Below are 23,556 nucleotides of genomic sequence, written 5' to 3' on the forward strand. Positions count from 1 at the left end.
AGAGTGTATTAATCCCGACTTCCCTCTAATCCAATTAAAGGCGGGAGCAGAGGTGCTGTCACTGCCAAACATGTTTCTGCCGGAGCCGAGTGAAATAAGCCTCGAGACAGATTAAGGCAAAGAAGATCCTTAATTTGTTAATCACTGCGCTCCGCTGTGGCTGATAGGGTGAACGAGCACATCTTCATACGCGGCCCTGATATGAGGGGGGAGTCGAGCGTGAAACACAAAGGGGGAATCAAGAACAATTACGTGGAGACGAGGAGAGGATCGAACGTGGATTCATCTCATTACGCGGACCCGTCCTTCTCTAAAGGCGCCGTCTGCTGACGCGGCTGCAGGCGAGAGCGCGTCCTGCAGGCGGAGCCGGAGAGGGAGACGTCCAGCGCCGGTGGGAGAGCGCCTCGCACTCTGACTCCCGCCCTCAGTGATGACTGATAGGCGCTGCTGACTTCTGGGCAAGGCACTCAATTTCAACTTACGATGCCATTAGTGACAAACCGCAGCAAAAACAAGCTAAAACAACACTTATTAGGCTAATTAGGACTTATAGGCGCGATTAGGCCTTTGTTATTGGGACTAATGTGTCTTCGGTTGCTTTTCTTGACGTGCCTGGTTTTTCTGACGCCTCCCCAATTATCAATAACGAGTTTGTTTCTCGTGATGAAGCATCTCAGATAAATACAGCAGCTCTGAGCCTCAAGGAGCTTCAGAGGACACAACACGGATTCTTCCATGCGGCCTTGAGCGTCCGAACAGCGAAAGCTGAAAACCGGAACTGCTTCATAAAAGGCTGATTATAAAACGTCTGGTTATGAGGCCAGAAAACAGCAGGAAAAGAGTTCAGCGCATTATTTACACGTCCAGACTTTGAGCCACCACAGCTGAACTCCAGGGATTTGTATCTTTTGTGCGTCTCTCATATCTTGCTGCTGATCCAGTTGTGTTTCCTGTTTATTTGCACGTTCGTACCTGCGCTTCTTCCTGAACTTTCCTAAACATTTGTCGCTTGTCATGCGTTTATCTCTTGATTCGTGTCACTTCACCGCTCCCATAAATGAGCGTTGTTGTTTTAACTGTCACTTCTCATTCCCGTCTCACCCCAAAAGCCCTGTGACAAATTGATGTACTACAACTATTGTCCCAGGCCACTGGATTCTCACATACACTTGAATTTCAGAAATAATTGGAAATACATGGCCGTTGTTTTTTCTGCCCCCTTTGTTTTTGCTGCTGATGCACGCGTTAGGTAGCAGACACTGAAACCAAACGGCGTGCAGAAGAATTAACATTCTAATTAAAATCAAATTAGACTTTGATTTGCCAGATAATTATACTCGTGTGTTGTCGTTCTCTGAACTATTCAGATTTGATGAGGTGTGTTAGTGGTAATTACCTCGCTGATGTGGAGTCGTGTGACACGCTGAGGCAAAACAAAAGAAACTAGATTTTGTGCTTTTGCATAATGCAGGTTTCAGGAGAAGCTGCTGTGGGAGTAATTGTTCCTTTACTTCATGCGATGAAAGTGTTTCGCAGGGAGCAAAACACGAACGCGGCCTGGATTCTAAATGCACATGTCGTAGTATGAACCCAGGGTTTATCTGCATCATCTGACCTCTGACCTTTGACCTCACTTGCTCTTGTCATCTGCCTTTAACCACCAAATGCCAAATGTTATTTCTTTTTCATCCAGACAGAGACATTATTGTGAGTAAAGTCTGGGAACAAATGAGCCAACGCAGAAATCCCAGACCTTTACGTGTAGAACATGTGTTCTGGAGCTGCAGGTTCAGCAGGTAGAGCTGACGGCAGCTGGGATACTTTGCTTTAAGAGCTCATCAGTGATTTAACCAATGTTGTAGCCTGAAGCTGTGTTTTTTGCCAGTGAAACACACCTTGTTCAAACAAGCGCGTGTGACGAGATAAGAGCAACCTGGAATTTCCTGTTCTGCGCCTCCTGGAAGGCACCACCTGAGGAAACGTATCCTTAGTGTTTGCAGTGAGCAGATGGGGAAAGGTAGTGGCGTGCACAGGAGTTACCAGGCCTAATTACTCATCCTGAGTCAACAGACGCAACTGTGAGAACATTTGCATTATCTGTCTGCATATTCCCTGGAAGGCGCCGCTCTTGGATTGCGTCACGTCACATGCTGGCGGTGCATTCACACGTGGCAGCCGTGGAGGAGCACGACTTCAGTTCTGTGCATACAAGGCGGTGGTGCGCTGCCAGGTTTGAGGCCTCGTCTCTGCCTGACGACGGCGGAGCAGAGCAGCGCGGCGCCTGCCAGGTTTGGGGATTAGAGTCAAACAATGAAGCATCCACGCTGAAGATGGAGGCACCTGCAGCTTCCATAATGTGCCTTGAATTAAGAGGCCAATTTAATTAAATGTTAACCAGAAGATCCCCGTGCTCTTAAAGCGTGTTTGTGCTTGTGTAGCGTGTCAGAAATATACGTCTCTTGAACTGCGGGTGGAGTCTGAACCTTTTCCTGCAGCTCCATTCAGAACAAGCCGAGGTTTCGTTGGGGAGAACGCGAGGACCATCACCCACAGCGCGCCTCTGCTTTCACACTGGTTCCACTGCAGCCTCCTCCTGCAGACTGCCTTTTCTTTGTCCTCTGCAGGGCCCAGCAGCTTTGTGTGCAGCGCGTTCATAACGATTTACCTAAAACGTGCCTCACGACGAGCTGAGAGTCTCTCAACTCTCACAAATTTTTGGTAGAAGTTGATATTTTGGGAAATTTGCTTGCTGTCGTGATCGCGCGGCCTTTGTGGTTCACACAAAATGTAATCGGTGCTGATGCTTTAAAAAGTAAAATCAAAATGTCATTGTCATTGTCATGCAGCAAACATCTGCAGACGGGTCTCTGCTGCTTTTGAATACTGCTTTAGAACCTCGTTCTTTTTGCATAAGTCTGACCTGCTTGTAGTGTGATGTGGTACAGATGTTTTTGGGTGTGTGCACTCACTGGAACAGCTGGTTCCTCATCGGGCATGCGCACCGGACGGAACACTGTTGTGTTTGGAGCCTCTTGGAAACAAGGGAAATCAAACCAAATAGTAGAGAAAAAGTCCAGCAGCTCCAGTGTCTTCCCCTGTTGCAACATAGCTTAATTTGTGGAAATGAGCAGCTCTGTGACATTTCCACTCGCACGAATACGGTTTGGAGGTTCTTTTAAGTGCTTACTTTTTATTTTGTGTAACATCACAATTACAGTGCATGCAAATTATATTATTTATGAGGTATTCTACTCTATTAAGACATTCTTACGTTATATATGAGTTCCTCTCTATTGTCCCAGTAATATTTTTCACTACTTATTTTTACTCCAATTTATTTGTAATAGTGACTTTACAACAGGGCTTAAAGTTATGTTGTATTTTGATGTGTCGTTCTAACTGACCCTAGCAGGTTTTTCATTTGTTTAACCTACGTCTCTTCCCAGAGTTCCCAACTTTACAGGAGCCCGTGAACGCGTCTCTCTGAAGTGTGTGCTTTAGCGCTGTGAAGTTTGCAGTTAGTGATTCGAGGCGCCTTGAAACGAGTCCGGACGGGTTCGAGCGCGGGTCGGGTTTTCCTGAGCATGTGAGTGAGCGGACCGCGCGTCAGGAAGTCGGTGACGTGCGCGCGGGGCTTCCGTGATTCCTCAGGTCAGTGTGACAACTTGTTGTGAGGAAGTTTGCGTGGAGCTCGTCACTCGGCGGGACGCGCGCGTTGTGTTCAAGTGTCTGGATTGTGTGAGACTCCGCAGACGTCGTTGTTCCCACTTTTCACCGCGAGCCTGAACCTCTGCAGCAGAAACGATGGAAAAGCGGCCCCGTTGTTTCCAGCGGGAGGGAGTCGTCGCTCGCGGGCGCCGTCGCTGGACGTCGGCGGCGGCGGCCGTGACGCTGCTCGCCCTGTTCGCGTCGTCGTGCTGGGCGGAGGACGCGTCGTGTCACGGAGCCTACGACCTCTACTTTGTGTTGGACAAGTGAGTACGACACAGACGGACGCCGCGACGAGCACGCGCTGGGGCAAATGACACAATGTTACCGCCGCGCGGTGAACGCAGAGACGGAGCCGCAGCGGTTCTGCTCTGGCCCGTTCGACTGTGCTCCGTTATGTTCTGTGACCTGCTTCGGCCTTTGTGCTGCCTCCGCGCTGCTCTGATATACGAGAGCAACGCTGGTGACGTCATTGTGTCGATTGGGCAGCAGACTTGGCCTCAAGTGTTTTTCGTGTATTGGCAGCAGAGACGGAGCCCGTCTCCTGCGGAACTGGGCCCGGTCCATAGCCAGTGGTGCTGGTCTGTGTTTGAGTGCAGTCACTGACTTCCAACATGTGGCTGATGCCAGTTTGAAGCCAGGCCTCCAGCAGCCTCCTCATAGCAGCGGATCACCTGGGATCATTCTCTCTCCTCCCACTGAGTCATCGACCCGATTCAGTGAGCAGCAGCAGCAGCAGTAGGAAACAAAGGACTGAAGCAGTGACGCTCACAAGAAGTGTCAGAGATCAGAATCAACTCTATTCTGACTTTCCTTGTTCTCTGAGATGCTGCCAGTGGTGAAGAGGAAGTCGGTAAACCGCCACTTCCTGTCTGTTTATAACTAAAGGCATATGTGAGTTATCAGTCTTATGTTAGTTGTGCATCACTAGTTGCAGCTTTGAGTCCTACTTCCTGTGACTTTGACTCGTTCTGCTGCGTCGCAACGAGCCGCCGTAGAGAGAGTTCAGAACCAGCTTCTACCAGAACGTCACTGCAGCCCTTTCCATCCTGCGCTCCATCGCTCTGGGAGGTGCAATGAGGCCACGCCCCCTGAGCCGCCGCCCGTCCGTCTCCAGGACCGCACTCAATTACAGGGTCCTGAATATCTGGTGAACCTGTGTTTGAAGCATTGATCAAACCTTTGAACGTTTATGATGTTGTGGAGAATTTCCCACATGCTAGTTTGCACGTTGAGGCTAATATGTGGTATCTGCTCTGTCATCAGCTGACCGCATGTTTACTGGAGATCAAATCGCTTTGCTGTTTACTTTTCTGACCGACATCTTCATCAGCAGTTTGCGCTCTGGAATGTTGCTTCTGCCGTTCTGACTCCTCGTAGCGCTGATGACTCCGTCTGAGGTCGGTTCGTGCAGGGCTTCCTGTTCTGGCAGCCTCAGCACTCAGCACATGTTCCTCAGGAAGCGTCCTGTGCAGTCTGTTCATCGCGTCTGCAGCTCAGACGTGCTTCACCTTCCAGACTCCAAATGAAGTAGTTCTAGAGTCTGGCAGCGGTGGCACCGGAGCCCGTGCGGCACCGACCACCCCTGAGATTCTACATGGACCAGAGTCATGTCAGCAAAGATGGCGCTGTGATGCCTGAGACTGTTTCTACTAAAGAGACAGCGTTTGAAATGTTTGTCTCTACACACTGTGCTGCTCTTTTGCAGTTACAGTGAAATCAAAGCCGGTCCTGAAAGCATCCGTTTGACCAAAACCACACTCATGTTCTGAGAAATCTGTCACTCCATGTTCAAATATTGCCAAAGTTGCTGGCTGCTGGTGCGTGACCTTGTCTTTGACGCAGGGAGAGGAGGAGACGAGCCTTTATTTAATGCTCTCCTCACATACATTGAATGGTAATCATTGGTTTAATTAGCTCTTTGTCGTTACATCAAGGGCATGTTTTTTACGCTCCGTGTTCGTTGTGGTCGAATAGAGTTATCTGGGGGTGCGACGGCCACAGGTTGAGGCCCGTCTAACATTGGCTCGTCCTTGGTATCGGCCAGAAATTTATGCAGAGTTTCTGAGATTTACTAAGTCTTAATTAGTTTTAATGAGACCCGATGACAGCAGTAGATTAAGTTCTCAGTGCTTTTAATCAAATAAAGATGGCAGCGCTTGAAAAGGAAACCTCCCTTTTCTGTGCATTCTTACAAGGACACCTTTATTTATGGTGATGATATATAACACATTAATATATTCTTTGTTCACCTTAATTTTATGAAATACATTTTGATTGAGCAGATTTGTAAAGAAGCGAAACTCGCACGGACACGGAGGGTTGTAGCAGCTGAAGTGGCAGCTATAGTACACAGACTTATCAGCACAGTAATCCAGCATGTGGCTGGTGTTAATGTCCAACTGTGGTTGTGGTACAAAGCACCAATACAGTACAGTATTTTACTCCCCGGCACACAATCTGCTGCGACTGATGGGCTGTGAGCTGACTGTCGGTTCTTGCTTTCAGGTCTGGAAGTGTTTCTGCTGACTGGTTCGAGATTTACTCATTCGTGAAGAACCTTACGGATCGATTTGTGAGGTGAGTGTGAAGTCACTGGTGCCCAAGTCTTTGCAGTATTTAATTAGTCAAATCAAATAAAGTTTTATCTCCTAGTATCACAGACGCCCGAATCAAATGAAAGGAAAAAATCAAAGGAAAAACTGTTTTTATACTGTAAAAATGGAGGAAACAAAAGAGGCTCAAGATTATAGATCAGTCACAAAGCGAAGATAAGTGATGAGGGAGAGATTTAATATGGAGCAAACGTTCCAAGGAAGTTGGGCGGTAAATGATGAACAAACACCAGCGTGCAAGAAATGTAAGGATTTACACCATCTCTAAGAAGTGACACCATGTTTTCAGTCCAACATCAGCAGAGGATTAATGGCAGGACGTCTAACATTTGGTGCAACCTGTTGCACAGATTCAGTTTGTAAAATCCGCGACATCCTTTTTTGCACTTAATCCATTACAAGCAGAGCAAAGTGAAGAAAGCAGCTCTCAGCGCTCCACTTGCATAATGTTTCAGTCAAACGCCGCCTGCCAGCACAGTACAGACGGTAGCGACCCAGCCAGAATGAAGTGGTTGGTTGAAGAAAATAGCAAAGGCACCAGGTGGGAGTGGGTGGCAGAGAGGAGCAGTCTTCTGGGCTGTGAGAATGGCCATTTGCACCGGGGGGGTCCGGCTCCACACTTATCCCCTGCTTCCATCACAGAGCGGCTGACAGGCAGACAATGTACAGTAAAGCAAAAGAACACTGGAACGTGTGCGACGAGGACAATCTGCTAAACAATGCTCGCTCCCCACCAGCACTTCTGTTGTGCCATGTGGAGCCGACCGGACCCGCTCACCACACGCCGTCCCCGTGACGGTACCGGCGCCACCCTCGGATGTGTCCTCGGCCTCGCTGCCTCGTCGGCCCGAGGCTCTGCTGGAAACCGAGCACGGCTCCGTCTCTGCCGAAAGCCCAAAGTTTGACGTTGGAGCCGACGCCCACGCTTTCTGCTGGTGACTTGAGCGTGGTTAGTTTTTAGTGCACATAAGTTGCAGACAGGATGTGGATGTATACGCTGCTAGCGCTCCCTGCCAGAACTGGCCGTGTGGCTTAAAGATTGTGCTGTGTTTGCGGGGGAGGATCGCGACTGGGCCATGTGTCATGTGGGTGAGAAATATCAGCACCTCTCCTTATGCTCCAAAGGCTTCAGATCTCTGAAGGAAACACTTATGTGCTTCATTATCAGAAGTTTAACTCGGTTAACTACGAGCTCGCTGCTCGTAGCAGGCTGGGAAGCAGCCCCGTACATGGATGGCGTTCTCTGCACTACAGGCCTGGATGCTTGCGTCACAGTGTAGGTGGAAACAAGGCTGCGCGGGTTCAATATCTGTGTCTGATCGGCATCTTAACCTGCAGCTACACCACGTTTCTACTCGTCTGACCATAATGTGACTTAAGAAAAAACCTCAAAGTCGGTCGGTCGGTTGGTTGGTTGGTTAGTCAGTTGGTTAGTTGGTTGGTCGATCGATCAGTTGGTCAGTTTATCGGTTGGTTGGTTGGTTGGTTGGTTGGTTAGTCAGTCGGTCAGTTGGTTGGTGGGTTACTTGGTTGGTGGTCAGTTGGTTGGTTGGTTGGTTGGTTAGTCAGTTGGTTAATTGGTTGGTTAGTTAGTTGGTTGGTTGGTGGTCAGTTAGTTGGTTGGTTGGTGGCCAGTTGGTTGGTTGGTTGGTTGGTTAGTCAGTTGGTTAGTCGGTTGGTTGGTTGGTTGGTTGGTTGGTTGGTTGGTTGGTTGGTTGGTTGGTTGGTGGTCAGTTAGTTGGTTGGTTGGTGGCCAGTTGGTTAGTTGGTTGGTTGGTTGGTTGGTTGGTGGTCAGTTGGTTGATTGGTTAGTCAGTTGGTTAGTTAATTGGTCGGTCGATCGATCAGTTGGTCAGTTTATCAGTTGGTTGGTTGGTTGGTTGGTTAGTCAGTCGGTCAGTTGGTTGGTCAGTTAGTTGGTTGGTTGGTCGATCGATCGATCAGTTGGTCATTCTGTCGATTAGTTGGTCGGTTAGTCAGTTGCTTGGTCAATCGGTCAGTTAGTTGGTTGGTTGATTGGTGGATCAATCGGTCGGTTTGTCAGTCTGTTGGTTGTTGGTTGGTTGGTTAGTTGGTTGGTGGTCAGTCTGTCGGTTAGTTGGTTGGTGGTCGGTCGGTTGGTCTGTCTGCTGGTTGAGCGATTGGTTGGTCAGTTGGTTAAACTAGCTCTGATCCTCAGTGTGAGTCTGACCCTGGTACCGCAATCGTTTTTCTTTGCTCTGAAGGTTTTACACATCGTTCTGTGTTGAGTTGCTTGGTGGTTGAGTTGTCCCTGTCATTAATCACTACAACTGTTTCAATGCCTTGTGCTTTGTTTGGTTACTTGTTTTCACTCGAAGCATTTTCCTTTGGTGGTTCTGTGGTTTGTTCACAATCGGGTCCTTCTTTCTCTGTTCTGATTTACTTCTCTCAGATTTCTGCAAGATATTTACACAAAAACCAGCTGTGCCTGCATGACGACAAAAACAAATAAATAAATGAATAGAAGCGCTGGTGACGGAGGCAATGTAAACGTCTCTGGTGGTGTAGCACAAACACGCCAGACTGTAGTTAGAGACGCATCAGGCTGTCCAGTGTCATTCGCACCCTTATGGAGTCACAGGTACAAAGTATATGTATATGCAACAGAATATGTGTGTGTTTATCTGTGACTCATCACAGCAACATGTTTACACTCTGAGAATTGATTAATCACTTCCTTCAGCCCCACAGAAGCTGCTTTAAGATGCTAATATTAGCAGAGACCCGGTGTCTGTACGGTTATTTACGCCTCTTACTTCTCCTCAACTGAACCCAACTTGCATAAAAAGCTTCATGTGAAGCTGTGACCTACGTGTTTCACATTGATATATGAATAAAGTAGGAAATGCCGATGCTTAATTTTTCCGTATTTGGTTGAACTCAGCCTTTGTTTTAACGGTTGGTGTGTGTTTCTCTGCAGCCCGAGCCTGAGAGTCTCCTTCATTGTTTTCTCGGCCCAAGCGCAAGTGCTGCTGACTCTGACTGGAGACAGGTACGAGCTGTTCATTTACACACTGACTCTCTCTCCCTCACTGCTGCTAGTTTTATACTAGGAGCATTTCTTAGCATTAGGGCGCTGCTGCTTCCATGGTTACTCTACTTTACCGCCCGACGTCTTGCGCTCTGAATACATCTTATTTTGGGAGGCGACGGGAGGAGACGTGTACTTTTGTTCATTTGTCTTTTTGTTTCACACCAACAGTGAGTGAGATGATATAAAAGTGTCGACTGTAGTAAACTGATTTAATGTCTCTTTGTGAGGTTTTTCAGTGTGGGTTGTGTAAAAGCACTTATTTAATTAAACAAGTAAAATTTCTTATATATATACATATTAAGATCACTTAAAAAAATATTTACATTCATTACAAAATTTTACTTTACAATGAACCTAAATAATAATTTAGGTTCTTAACAGTATGAAGTGATGTTGGAGCATCAAGCTTGTTTTCACATAACAAACTACTTTGTTTTCATTATATATAAAAATATCCAAAGTGCTTTTCGTGGCATCAATAAATACAAAACATATTGTGACTTGACTTTGTATGAGACATTTTTCTCTCCTGTGCTCTTTCATCTGAACCGCTCCTGTGCCTCCATGTGCAGCTCTGCACAGGTTCACCATAGCTGCTGTGCCTGAGTTTAGCTGGTTTGTGTGGGCAGTTGGGTTGGCGGTTAAAATCCCACACGAAAACCTACTTCAACTTGTGGCTTTCAGCTTTATTATAACCACAAAGCCATCAGCGAGGCGTCAACACGCTGCTGCTGCGGCTGCTGCTGCACGATTAAATGTGTGACATGGTTTGACCGTCCGTCGCTTGTTTCAGGTACAACATAGACGAAGGTCTGAAGCGGCTGCGGGACGTGAAACCAGCTGGTGAAACGTTCATGCACGAAGGAATGAAAGAGGCGAGTTCACGTGGTGGTGCATGAAGATGAGAGGCAGTGACTGGACGTTAATGTTCTGTTGTTTGAACTCAAAGGCACTAAATCAGATCCAGAAGCAGGCGACCAAGTCCTCCAGCATCATTCTGGCTTTGACTGATGGAAAACTTGAAGTTTACGTTCACCAGCTCACAGTGGAAAAGGTGAGGTCACATTCACACGCAAGTCTACTTGACATTTTGCCCAAATTTAGTAGAAACATGGAATATAATTTATTTTGGTGCTGATCCTTCATTACTTATTTAACTGTTACAAATACAAAACATAATGATGTATCTTCCATCTTTTATTCTTGTGCTTTATTTACCTTTGGTGTCATCTGCCTGCTCCTGATCTGCAGGCTAATGAGGCGAGGAAATACGGCGCTCGTGTTTATTGCGTGGGAATCAAGGATTTCGATGAGCAGCAGGTAAGAGCTTCAGCATAAATCTGCAGCAGGTAAACAACACAAACGTGTGCTGAGCAATTATGATTTCAGTAGGAGATACTGTAGGTTGTCATCTCTGAAGGTAAACACTTGCATCAGCACTACCTGCATAGAAGAGCTTTAATCAATAATTAATCAATTAATTACAGCAATATGCAGCCATTTGTGTAGTAATAAATATTCTGTACATTGAACTAAATATAAACAGTGAGTGTATTAAAACTTAGAGGAAAAAAAAGAGTATTGCTGAGAAGGAAACAATGAAATCAAACGGGAGAAACTAACAGTTTCAAACATCACGGCCACTCTGTACTTTGTTTGGTTCTGATCAGCTCACACAAACGTTTCACTGTCTCCATCATGGTGTCCTGTCCCTTGTAACCATTGGTAACCATCCTGTGATTAGCTTTTATTAAGTCCCAAACAAAGGCAATATTGCTCCCAGTTTGTGCTGCAACGATTTTTTTTATGGTTGAGCAAAGTGTTTGCCACAGTCATGCCATCTGCTACGTCTCCTCCTGCCCATGGTAGGAAAGGAAAGACAGTGCTCAGTCATAAAGAGAAAAAGCAGAAAGCAGCGTTAAATCGGCGCTACTTCACTTCGCCTGCTTCGTACCCGCAGCTCGCCGAGATCGCGGACAGCAAGGACCATGTGTTTCCTGTCAAAGATGGCTTCCACGCGCTCAGGGGCATCGTCAACTCTGTAAGTTCACCTGCTTTCTGTTTGCGAGCTTCAGCGACAGTTTGCCACTAAATGGTTGTATATTTGGAAAATTTGGAGAAAAGTCTCCTGCCTTTGAGACAAGTTGGTCTCAAATTTAAGCTACACCTCGGTAAACGTCCTGCAAATCTGCATGGAAAAATGTCTGGAAATGTGTGTTGACCGGGACCTGGGTTAAATGAGACAGTGGAACGGGAGCAGATGACAGTTGGTCACTGTCCATGCGACACGCTCACAGTGTTTGTATTGTGTTGGGTGTTAAGTCTCCCAGTGCTGCAGCATCTCCTCAGCACAATGCAGCTTTTCTTCTAGATGCAAAAGGCAAAGGAACCCATTCAAGGGGTCCTGTCAGTGCGATGCTGTGATCAGAGAGGAGCTGTCTGACTATAATGATCCTTTAAACAGCATTAGACCAAGCAGCCTCGTCTCCTGCCAGCTAATTAGTGCTGCTTTCCTTTGGTGGAGGCGCTCGGCCGGTTCTACCTGGGTTCGAGCCTGGAAACGGGACACATGCAGCTGGACGGCGTGGAGCCAGAGGCTGCGACCCGCCTGCTCCTTTCTGTGCTCGGGTGCACGTTCAGCTGGGATTTATTGTGCTGCTTTGAACACGACTGTCGTTGAGGGGAGGGTCTAAAATCGTGGCTCTCAGTTTGTGTTGCAAAACGCACAGGAGGAAGCGTGTCAGCGCTGCAGCAGAGTTTCACAACACGGATTCTAGATTAACTTCCTTTGAGTTTCTGAATATTTTTAAGAGTCATGTCTGAATTGATTGTTGATGTGTTGCATATTTCATTTGCAGCAAAATACCTACATTTATAAAATTTACAATTACATTCATTCAAGAAAGGTGTTTTTTGGAGCTGTTCAGAAAAATTAGACTGGTTGTGAAGTGCTGCCAAGCAGCTTGTATTAATTCATAAATGTGCTTCGGTAGAAGCAACGATCCTCCATGAGCACCATGAACGCAACCCCTGTCTCATTAAAGTGGTATTTTGTTTATTGTACGCTTCTCAGACAAAGCGACACTTTGCCAAAATGCTGTAAAGGCGGCGCGAGATTGTCCAGCAGAAGAAAGGAGCTCATCGCCTCGGTCCTCGGAGGCACGGCGAGGCTCCCGGCATCCAAATGAAGGCGCAGCATTCCTCTCTGATTAGTAATACTGGATGCGTGACTAGTTGGCCTCCGCTCCCCTCTGTTGGATTTCAAGGATTTGAGATCATCTGTGCAGCCTTTTGCTGCAGGATCCTCGCTGCCTCTGTGACCAGCACCGCCAAACTCGGGGAAAGAGCTCAGCGAAGTTGTGTTTACGGCCGTGGGTCCATTTCCTCTGCTCTCCTCTTCTCTTTTACCCCACTTTGCTTCTAAATACATTCACCACCTTTCATCCGCCTTTCTCTTTTCCACGTGTTTACGCTGGCTGGGACGTTTGGACGCCGCCTCGCTTTCCCACATAACAGAGGAATGAGGATCTGCGCTTTGAGGCGTCTGATCCCAGCGGTCAGAGAGGATCTAGTTTCACAACCGGGACAAATGACTTTATTTGCCCCGATTCCTTTTCAAAGTCGAAGTTTAACAGTAAATGGTGTGTTTGACTACGCTGTCATTCCTCGGGTCTCCCTGACGTTCAGCTTTAGTCGGCAAACAGTCAATTTTGTGGGATTTCCTTTTTTTCCTCCGTCTTTCTTCTCGGGCACTGCCAAGGAAGTAATTAGATGGGGAGAATAGTGGCGCAGAGGAGCAGCAGCAGATCCTTCTCCTCCCAGCTGTCATCTACAACCCTCTCTCCTTTTAGCGCTCCCATATCAAACTATCATATTTAATAAGGCCCCAGTAAACGCTGGCTGCTTCCTCTGCTTAGATTGAAGTTCCGCCCAACGTCAGATGAAAGGTTCAAGTGTCCTATATGGCCGTTAATATGCTCCTTTTTACCGACTGTGTAGTGGGATTTGCATAGTTTGTCCTTTTGTTGATTTATTGAATCACGGCGGACGGAGCAGCTCCATGACAGTGGGCTCACACAGGCCTCTTTATATGATAATGCAGGATCCCGGAGGTTTTTAATAGAACTGAGGAATGTAATAGTCTTGCATAATTTTCCCATAAAGGCTGCCACAGCTGCCGCTTCTCCCCGCCGCTGATACTCAGCGCTCCCCGTAGCCGCCAGGCCCCGATCAGCAGCGAGACGTTTCTCAGGTGTTGCTCCCTAATCTGTTTTCTAAACCTGACAGAGCCGATAACGCTGGGGTTTTGATGTATTTATTCTGGTCCTCGGTCCTCCAGCGATAATGCAGCCGTTTCATTTGTGTCTCGTCCTCCACAGATACTAAAGCGCTCGTGCACGGAGATCCTGAGCGTGGAGCCCTCCAGCGTGTGTGTGAACGGTGAGTGCTCCGTCCCTGCAGCTCTGGGCTGAATGCTTCACTACACGCTGCCTGAACCCGTGGCTCCGGTTCAAGCAGGGGTTGAGGCGCTGCATCTGTTTGGGCACAATGAGTGGAGCCACCGCGGCCTCCGTGCTGCGGTTTGGGCCGAGGACGCCTCGCGCGGAGCAGCTTTCCACCCTTTGAGCTTGTTCGTGTCCTCCTGGCTCAGCTCATTCAGGTATTGAGGCTGTGTGGAGCAGCGTCTGATGTGCTGTTCGTTTACATTCCAGAGTCCTTCGACATCGTCCTCAGGGGCAACGGCTTCTCCGTCGGCCGCAGCAACGACGGCGTCGTCTGCACCTTCATCGTCAACCAGCAGATCCTCAGTAAGTGACGCGAGCCAGCAGCAGGACGGGTCACGGGTCACGGGCCTGGCCCGGTTCCAGCCTCCAGCTTTCCACATAACTTGTCTGTAACTGTTAAAAATAAATCTAAGAGGGGAAGTCCGACTTCACATGCTTCCAATGAAGCACAGTCCCACTTCCATGGATCAGCGTGTTTATTCTGTGCGTCCATATGATGCTTAGTTACTTTCATTCTAACACTTTCTGAAGCTCAGACTCATCATATTAATTTATCATGTGTTTCTCATGATAACACGACTGTTTAGAGGGAACTTGTACAAAAGGCCGCTGAACCTCAGGTCTCGTCAGTCGCTGCGTTCCTCATCGTGTCCTGCTGCTCTGACCTGTGGATGCCGTGTTGCTGAGTCAGTCCGTGTCCGGCTCAGGTTCATAAGTCAGGAAGCCTCTTTACTGTAAACACTGGGCGTCTCACAGCAGCTCCCTGATCTGTATGGATCTAAACTCAGCAGAGGAAGGAGACTATGTAGGTCACCGTGCTCCGTATTTGGAGCTTGCAGTCTGTTCTGTTGAGAAATCCTTTTTCAGGAACCAAACGGGATTTGGCAGCGCCAGCCAATCTTTTCAAGCTCTCATTTGGCCGCAGGATCTGTGGGATCGACGACTGCCAATGACAACACTTCCTTCCATGACAAGTTATTTTAGATGTTTATCATTTCATCTCTATTAAAATACTCAAGCATAATTTTTCCTTTAAAAAAAGAACTTCATCCGAATTAGGAAGTGGCCATTAGCAGATGTCTTCCTGTTAGTCCTTTCTCAGTTTAGGCTGTCTCACATTCGCCCACTTGGGGCTATTTATTCCCTTATTGGCTTTTGCATGTGTTCAGCCCAGACCTTTTTAACAGTGGGGCACCTTATAATTATGGACAGGCATCATGGCAACTATGGAACACGAACCACATATGAGGAACAGATGCTACAGACTTCTCCATCACCAAAGCAGTTGGAGCCCTGAGCAGACGAGCAAACACACAGACACACGCACACAACAATAATCCCAACGACCTCGGTGACTGAAGGCGCTTCCACACACACACACACACACACACACACACACACACAAATCATAATCCAATCTCCTTTCCTGTAACCCTCATGATGGTTGCTGAAAAAAGAAACGTATGATACGTGCAGGTCTGTGGGTATTTGTAAAAACATTAGGTTTACGATACAACTGATTTACAACAGTTAAGACACAAATTCATGTGATGCTGAGGGTCAGGGAGGACACACGGATCAAATACTGCTGCTTTACTCAACAGCTCGTAAGACCTGAGTGAGGTTTTATGTGGTATAACTGGATTTTATTGGACAGATAATCACAAACAAATCTCTGATGCCCAGTATCTCAAAGAAGCTGTTGTGATTTTTATTGCATAAATATTAAAGCTGCAGCATTTTCAAAAACATGTTTTCTAGAAATAAGTGTGTAGGCGCGCGGTTCTGGCTTCTTCTAGACTTTGTGTCTCAATCCTTTAACTCATCAGGGGGTCTCTTTCTGTTCTAGGTCACAAGCCGAGCGACGTGCGGAACGATTACATGCTGTGTCCGGCCCCGAAGCTCTATGAAGTCGGACAGTGAGTAAACACCACAAACGCTGAGCTGTTGCTAAACGTGAGCGCAGCGTCCGGTTCCTTCGCGGCAGCGTTTCTCCAGGTGTATTTAGATGTACAGTATCTGATGTTGTGGATGGGAAGCAGAGACCTGTGTTGGTGGACGTTTTGCCCACAGCTTCATGTATATTCAAGCATCTGATCTCAGCAGACACAGAGTGAATCAGGCCTTTTCTTTTCACATAGTTTCCGTCCCTCTTGTTTCCAGGCATGTTGCCGCGCTATCGCTCTCCTCTGTGTTGAAGTTCACTTTAGTTTCTGTTGAGTTTTTTTATTTATATCCACTGTATCTCCCCTGGATTCCACTAAGATGCTTCAATCCTCTCACTGCCTCTTTCTGTGCTTTTATTTTATTCTCCTGCTTTGTAAAATCTCTGTTTTGTGCAGATTCCTAAATCTAAAAATCAGCTGTAAGTTCGAGCAGTAGATGAAAGGATGAAGAGTTTGGTGTAGTGTGAAGATGCGGTAAACACTGTCGACAGAGCCTGAAGGAAAAACACACCATATATACAACCCATGAAGATTTAGGTAAAACAGTGTAAACACGCGCGCTCCCGGCTGCGTCGCTATTGTTTGATTGTAACGTCATCTCTTATAATCCCAAACCACAACAGATGATCGCTAAGGCAGTCTAGATGGAACAACAGATTTTAATGTCCTCGCTGAATGCAATCCAATCAAAAATGTATGATTATGAGCTGCTGGCTCCTGAAGGCCTTCCAGCTTTAAAACAGATTATGTATCATATGACGACGGTGATGCAAACTCCACGTGTAACTTCTCCAAATCCACTTGAACCTCACCTCAGATAATCTGCTCGGCTTTAAAGTCCAAACTGCTCATGATAACATGTTTTTCCCTCCTTCGAGATGACGACGCGCCGAAGGAGAAACACAGGCTTTGGTTTAGTGTTTGCCAATTTACAGAAAATCTCTTGTCTTAAGAAATAAATGCGTCTTAGATCTTAAATCTAACGCAATAATATTTTTACAAAAAAAAATTTACTGCAAATGCATTGACTTCACGTTAAAGCTCCAAACACAGAGCTCGCTATTCCTCCGCTGTGTCAACACGGAGGAGAACGATCGACTCAAGCGGTGACATCTGTACAGCGCAGGCCTACAGCCCCTCCGGTGACCCGACGGGCCGGCGCCGCCGTGCTGCCGGCGCTGCTGGCGCTGCGCTCCCGCCATTTGCAAAAGGGCTGCTTAATTAACTCTTGGCTGCCGACGGTGACCCATTAAGCAGTTAACTGGTACGGGCGGTGAGTAAACACATCTGCTGGAGGGGCTTTAAAAGGATGTGCGACAGATGTAGCCGTTCCCTTTTCCACGCTCCCCATTTAAATAATTCACCGATCCCGGCTCCACGGACCACCTGCGTGGAGCGCTGGAGCCTGGAAACTTCCCTCCGTCCATCTGTCTGCTTCTGCTCCATCACGGCAGCCACCGCGCAGGGCGTCTGCTAACGTGGCTCTACTGAGCCGGAGCACAATGGCCTCCTCCGTCGCGCTCCCTCTCTTTAGCCGTGCGCTCCCACACGTGAGCCCTCGGCGTCCCTGCAGCCAGCGCTGCTCCACTTTCCTCCCGTCGCTGGAGCGGAGGTGCTCAGCTGCAGTTTCCTGTCCCGCTGGGGACTGGGAGCAGGCAGCTCCACGCCGGCCTGGATGTCCAGGAATGGCGGCGTCCTCGGCCGGGCTTCGAGCTCAGGGCAGAGGCATCATCTGTGCCGACAGCTGCGGCACCGGGCCTGAAAGCCCGGCATCTGCTGATGCCCTTCCTCCTCCTCCTCCTCCTCCTCCTCGCTCTGCATCCCCACTAGGAGAGCCAGGACTCCCTGCTGGGAGGCTGATGGAGAGGTTAAGTGGCTGCGCTCGTGCAGCAGCGTGTACTCACCTGATGTTTTCACAAAACCGTGGAGGCCACAGAAATACCTGCTTCACAGGCAGGTACAGTAGCTAATGCTAATGCTAATGCTGATCAATAATTGAAGAAGCAGCATGTTGCAGCTGCTCCAATGATTCAGCTTCATGATTTGTGGAAGGATGCAAAAGAGAATATGTCGACCAGCAGCGGTCATTTATGCTGAATATGCACCAACAAACTTTTTGGTGTCTGCACTGAGGAGTCTGTTATTGATCTGTAGACCATATGGAAATGAACAGAAAACACACTCTCATTTCTCACATTTCCAAATCTGAAAGCGGAAGAACAGGCTTTAACGGAGTCGGCTGCAGTCCTCGCGCTTTGCCAATGAACTCTGCTGCTTTTACTTTTGGCCCATTAACAGTCGTCTTTTTTTTTTTTTTTTTTGGAGCTGCTCTTTCCAAATGGTGGACGTCTCATCTGGTCCCCAGACTTCATGAGGCGAGCCCTCTGTCAGAACTTGTGCCACACAAACCCGTGCAGAGTGATGGGTGCTGCATGCCGAGCGACAGGCGCCGCATATGCTCCGCAGTGAATTATTCATCCTCCTCAATTTTCACATCTTTAAGGGAAGTTTGAAAGCCATTAGCGTGGCCATTGTCAGCCGCTCCAGCTGCATGGCATCACCAAAGCTTAGTGTCAGGGCAGGTCCTACTTTGTGACAGATTGCAGCGAGCCAGGGGACGAACTTTTCCGGCGGCGCTGCAGCGGGAGGAGGCCGTGTGCTGTTCAACTGGTGTCCCTGTGAGACTGCGTGGCTTTGTAGCCAAACTTTGAGTGATCCCTTGGCCCCGTGACAACCTGCCCTCTCATCTCCTATTTATTCAAACATACCCAGCGACCCACCAGGCAGCTGCAGCGCTCTCCTCCGTGTCACTCACTGGCCGCTGCGGGAAAGTTAAATGACAGCGACCGTCTCTAAATTATTGATGCAGCTTCTGCAAAGTTGTCCTGTTGCTGCTTTTTCCTTTTATTATGTATTTGTTGCCTGTGTAATAGTGATTTCCCATATATTTACCAATATAAATTGATTTACTGTAAAACTTAAATTCACTGCTAATAAGTATCACAAAAAATAGCTTTGATCTTTTGTATTCCAGAAAAAAAAGCTTTTTAGGTAATTGTATTCTTATTTCTTAAATAATTCACAAAAGATAAAATGCTGTAATTATTTTTCTGTAGAGGCCAATTCCCCTTAAAATGTACACGTTCCCAACCTATTAGTATCATCTCTTTCCTATTAATTCTAACAGAAATAAAAGAGAGGGAAGGGGACGTTTGACTTATGCCTCTGTGCTGGAGCAGATTCTGCCCACTCAACATTAACTCTGTGAATTATCAGTCTGTGGGCTTTAAGGAGCCCACCGTCGTCGGGGCTTTGTGTATAAGTCGTTCAGGAGCTTCATCCTTCACTTGCTGGGGTCCACACCTCCAGCTTGATTAACAGCCTGCACACCATTATCGCAGATCGAGGGTGTCGGCTAAATTAGCCTCTCCCTTCACACAGTCGACGTGCACAGACCTGGAACGGCGGCGTCGAACGAAAGAGAGATGAAAAAAGAGTTTTTGCTTCTCCACTTGTGCATTTATTTATTTTCTGTGCAAAACAGACAATTAGACTTTTCATATTGGAAACCGTGGCAGTGATTTGCTTTCAGCAGCAGGTCGAATACTCAGACACACAATTAGGCATCAGCAGCAAATACAGTAAAAAATGTAGTAAATTAATTGTTGTATAATACAAGTGATGAAATGTTTGTCTAATCAGTTCGTCTTTTGTAACGAGCTCAGGTCATCGCAGTATTATGTGCATTTATGTTTGACAGCACAAGATAATTTTAATTATAATTGGTAATAAAATAGTGAAATCAGTTGGTGCTCCTTCATAACTAAAGACGTCTGACTCCGTGCAAAATGTAGAATAAATTATAAAATATAAATAAAGAGTTAAATATAATAAAATAAATTCACATTACATTGACAGTAATTTTGTCAAATCTGAACTAGGTCCACATTTAATGTATCCACAGGATTCATTTTAATAACGAGCGTCGGTTTCATAAAGTTCTTGCACTTTTGATGTTTATGGATATTTTCTTGTACTAAATAATTTGAAGTGGACTTTCTACTTGTGGGAGATGCCAAGACGTCATAGCGTAAAAAACATTCCACTTTCAACCTGCATGAAATACTGGAGAGATACGGAAAAACTGAGTCTGAACCAACAGAAGTCAACAAGTCCCAGTGTCAGAGTGCATCTCCTCTTAAAGGTCCGTGAATTGGGTTTTAAATATTTAGTGTGGGTAAATAAGGAAAGGTGCAAAGGAGTCTGTTCAGAATATTTAAAACACACTGCACAGTAATGGACACATGGTCTGGTTGCTCATCTGTTGTGAACCACAGGAGAGTCAGCGGCCCAAGGCGCTGCCTCGGGCTACGGCCCAAGCAAAGACGGCGCTTGTTATTATTCGGCAGCTCGGGTTCCGCGCGGCCTCCTCTGCACCGCCACACACTCGCACACAGACGCTCCGCTCTCTTCTTTCTCAGCTCCTTTCTTTTTCGCAGCAGAGCGATGATTTCGGGCGTTTCACTCGTTCCATATCCTGAATTCTCATTAAAGCCGTGGTAATTGGATTGGGCATAATAGACATATGGAAATTGCGGTGCCGTTCATCATTAGGGTTTTAATTGTGCCCATTTGAGCCTCCACATTCTTGCCTCTAAATAAGTCATCGCAGTTCAGGAGCGTCAGGCCGCTTCATCCACGGCCGCTGACGTGTGATAATGAGGATTTCCGTTCTCCGAGTTCACCTCCATTCTGTTTGTAGCAAAGTTCTGGCTTCAGTTGGACTTGTTAATCATTTTAAACAGGACTTGCTTGTGAAATAATCTACTTAAACTCTTTATGCTTTCAGTGAATGTTGTGACAGATGTTTCACTATTCACCAATGATTTCATTTAAAGATTAGTGTTTTTGTCTCCATTTTGAGAAATAAGTAATAACAAATAAATCTGAACGTGTTTAGTAAAAGCTTTTGTCTAAGTCAGTGGATCTGACCTGATTTGTGGAGAGTGAGTGTTTGTGTATGTGCGATATGTGCAACTACAGTAAATAAATGAAGTAAATAATGTTCAGTCAATTCTAACATTATTCATCCTTCCATCCATTTTCCACCGCTCGCTCCTGTTGGGGTCGCGGGGCTGGAGCGTATCCCAGCTGGCTGAGGCCGGGGGGGGGCACCCCTGGACAGGCCGCCAGGCCGGCGCAGGGCTCAACAGGATTTAAACTGGACTTTCAATGAAAGTACTATAGTACTTTCATTGAAAGTGTATTTCTGTTATTGTGGGAGCAAACTCCAGTGATTCAGTCTCCTGTCTCATTTGGTTCACGTGAACTTACCAGAAGGCTGATTGTGTCTCACGTCGACATCATTTCCTTCACAGAACCATGGATGTTCTCATCAGCCTGAACAATGGCAAGAGCTTCATCTCCAGCGCCTTCGTCATCACTGCCTCCACCTGTGTGAGAAAACTGTTTTTGCACCACATCCGTGTTTCCAAAGGCTGATTTCACCATTTGTTACTGTTACTCATGTGCAAGTTTAGGTAACACTGTGTCCGTACCCAACCTCATGACTCACCTTTTACTTTATGACAACCATAAAACGGCCGATACGTGTTGTGTGAAGCGATGCTTTTGTGTGATGGTCTGGCTTTTGTTGTCTCGTTCAGTCGGACGGCACGGCGGTGGCCATCGTCTTCCTGGTGCTGCTGATCATCGCGGCCCTCGCTCTCATGTGGTGGTTCTGGCCTCTCTGCTGTAAAATAGTGAGTATCACAAACAACAAAGTGTGAAGGCGACGACACAAGTCACAGCTTTGGTGTCGATCAGGAATATTAAAAACTGAATCTGTTTCATAAGGAGCAACATTTAGCGAACCCCAAGTATCGCTCTGCAAAATTTAAGAAATCGTTGTGGAAGTAGAAAGGTTGAGAAAACTGTGGTTTTAAACCCAATCCTGTTGGTTTGTGTGCGAGGTTATTGGTTCACATCACACTCACGGGAAGCGGTGTCGACAACCGCGTTGTTTACTGTGGTCAGCCCAACACCACAGAAGAAGAAGCTCAAACAGGAAGTTGAGAGCCCACATCCTGTGGACACAGGTGGTGTCTGGCTGCAATCGACAAAGAAAGTAATTTAGTGCAAACAAACCAGGAGCATCACTAAACTGTCCATAGATTATAAACTGAAGGACGTGAACGTTAACCAAGCGGCGTCTACCTGGGAACTAATGGTGATCACTCAGGCTTTCTGCGGCTTAATCCACAGTTTTCACTGCTTGAAGACATTGAATGCCTTTATTGTGGAGTCGCACGTAACCGAGTGACACCAGCAAACGTAGAAACAGACAGAATGAAGAGGCCCTGAGTGAACGTACGATCAGAGAGTCTTAATTAACTGATGTGCTGATCATCGGTCCTACCGGCCTCCTCGGTTCCGGTCCGATTTGTGTCCTCACCTTGCTCTCGCCTCCCACTATTTAAAAACCCGCAGATTAAGGTTTGGGGCTGCAGACGGGGGAGGGCTGCAGACGGTGAACCCCCTCTTCCCTCCTCCCTCCCGCTGCTCCTCACTTCCCGCTCCCTCGCTGCCCCTTCACATGATAGACGTCACCTGGCTTTGTGGACCTGGAGGGAGCCCATCCAGGATGAGATGGAAGCATATTTTGGAAAACCAACAAAGGCATTAAAATGTAAACCCCCTGCAGCATGTCTGGCCACGGACGTGTTTGTCTTGGTGGAGGGAGCTGCTGTTACCTTCCATCGAGGGACGCGGCAGAAGAGGAGGGCCATGTGTGGCTTGTTAATATTTAAACCCCCAGTCTGCCAGGTTTCAGCTCTGTGGATGAGGCCACGCACACACACACACACACTCACGCCCAACCTCTTTCCCACAATCCCTCTCTGCGTGTGTCTCCCACATGGATTGATGCGGGGATAGAGGTCACACAGTCTGTGGAGTGGTAATTTCTTTGTGTGTGATTGGGAAGCTCCAGTCGCGACGGCATCACCTTCAGTTCAAATGGAAGATTTCGGGATTGGAGCTGATATGAATGACAACATTTATCAAATTAAAACCTCTCCCTGTTGAATTAGCTGCACATTTGGCGTTTAATATGTTAATAGTCTGTGATTGTTTCATGTCATTTCATGGCCTTTCTCTCTGATACAGAACTTTATGGTCTTTACCTTTTTATCCACAAACACGCTACCTGCCACTGATCCGTCACCAGCAGCCTCCTAAAACAGCTTGTAGTGTGGGTTTGAGAGAGATTATGGAGTCCAGTTGGACCGGGCCATATGGGGACGATGCCCCGAGCTGCTGCGATCCCGCTGGTGTGGAGCTGCTGGGCCGCTGTCACATGCTTAAGTATCCTGCAGTTTAGGTTTTAATTACGTGGCCGCGCAGCCGTGCAGCCGAGCGCCGCTCCTCACATCTGTCCGTCAGGTAGCTGGGAAGCAGCAGCAGAGCCCTGTCATTTGTATAATGCTTTATTTATCCCACAATATGTCCCAGAAATCTGCTGCATAATTACTTGATAAAAAGAGATAATCCTGTCAGCGTAAGGTTTGGCACAAATAATGTTAATCAGCGTATGGGAGGCTGCCACCAGACCTTCTCGGCTCTCGCTTTGAGCCAGTTGTGTGTCAAAGAGCGATTAATTAACCCTAATTGATTATTTTTCATTATTCTAATGACAACAGTATGTGGAGAGTGTGATGATGTCCCTC

The 23,556-nt window shown here is 47.2% G+C and overlaps 1 protein-coding gene across 3 annotated transcripts in view; it reads left to right on the forward strand.

The window, feature by feature from the left end:
* The first annotated feature begins 3,225 nt into the window (after window positions 1-3,225).
* Window positions 3,226-23,556, forward strand: part of antxr2a (ANTXR cell adhesion molecule 2a) — a 48,866-nt gene continuing 28,535 nt past the window's right edge. Inside the window, exons 1-13 of one of the 3 annotated variants that reach the window (XM_029162547.3) lie at window positions 3,226-3,651; window positions 3,797-3,974; window positions 6,217-6,288; window positions 9,265-9,336; window positions 10,172-10,253; window positions 10,328-10,432; window positions 10,630-10,698; window positions 11,339-11,419; window positions 13,758-13,818; window positions 14,091-14,186; window positions 15,733-15,802; window positions 21,208-21,286; window positions 21,496-21,591. In XM_029162547.3, coding sequence (XP_029018380.1) covers window positions 3,805-3,974; window positions 6,217-6,288; window positions 9,265-9,336; window positions 10,172-10,253; window positions 10,328-10,432; window positions 10,630-10,698; window positions 11,339-11,419; window positions 13,758-13,818; window positions 14,091-14,186; window positions 15,733-15,802; window positions 21,208-21,286; window positions 21,496-21,591 — 1,053 coding nt within the window. In that variant the 5' untranslated portion in view covers window positions 3,226-3,651; window positions 3,797-3,804. The other 2 variants (XM_029162549.3, XM_055511638.1) reach the window with 2 other exon arrangements.

This window comes from Betta splendens, chromosome 9 (genome assembly GCF_900634795.4).
Source record: "Betta splendens chromosome 9, fBetSpl5.4, whole genome shotgun sequence".
Classification (NCBI taxonomy): domain Eukaryota; kingdom Metazoa; phylum Chordata; class Actinopteri; order Anabantiformes; family Osphronemidae; genus Betta; species Betta splendens.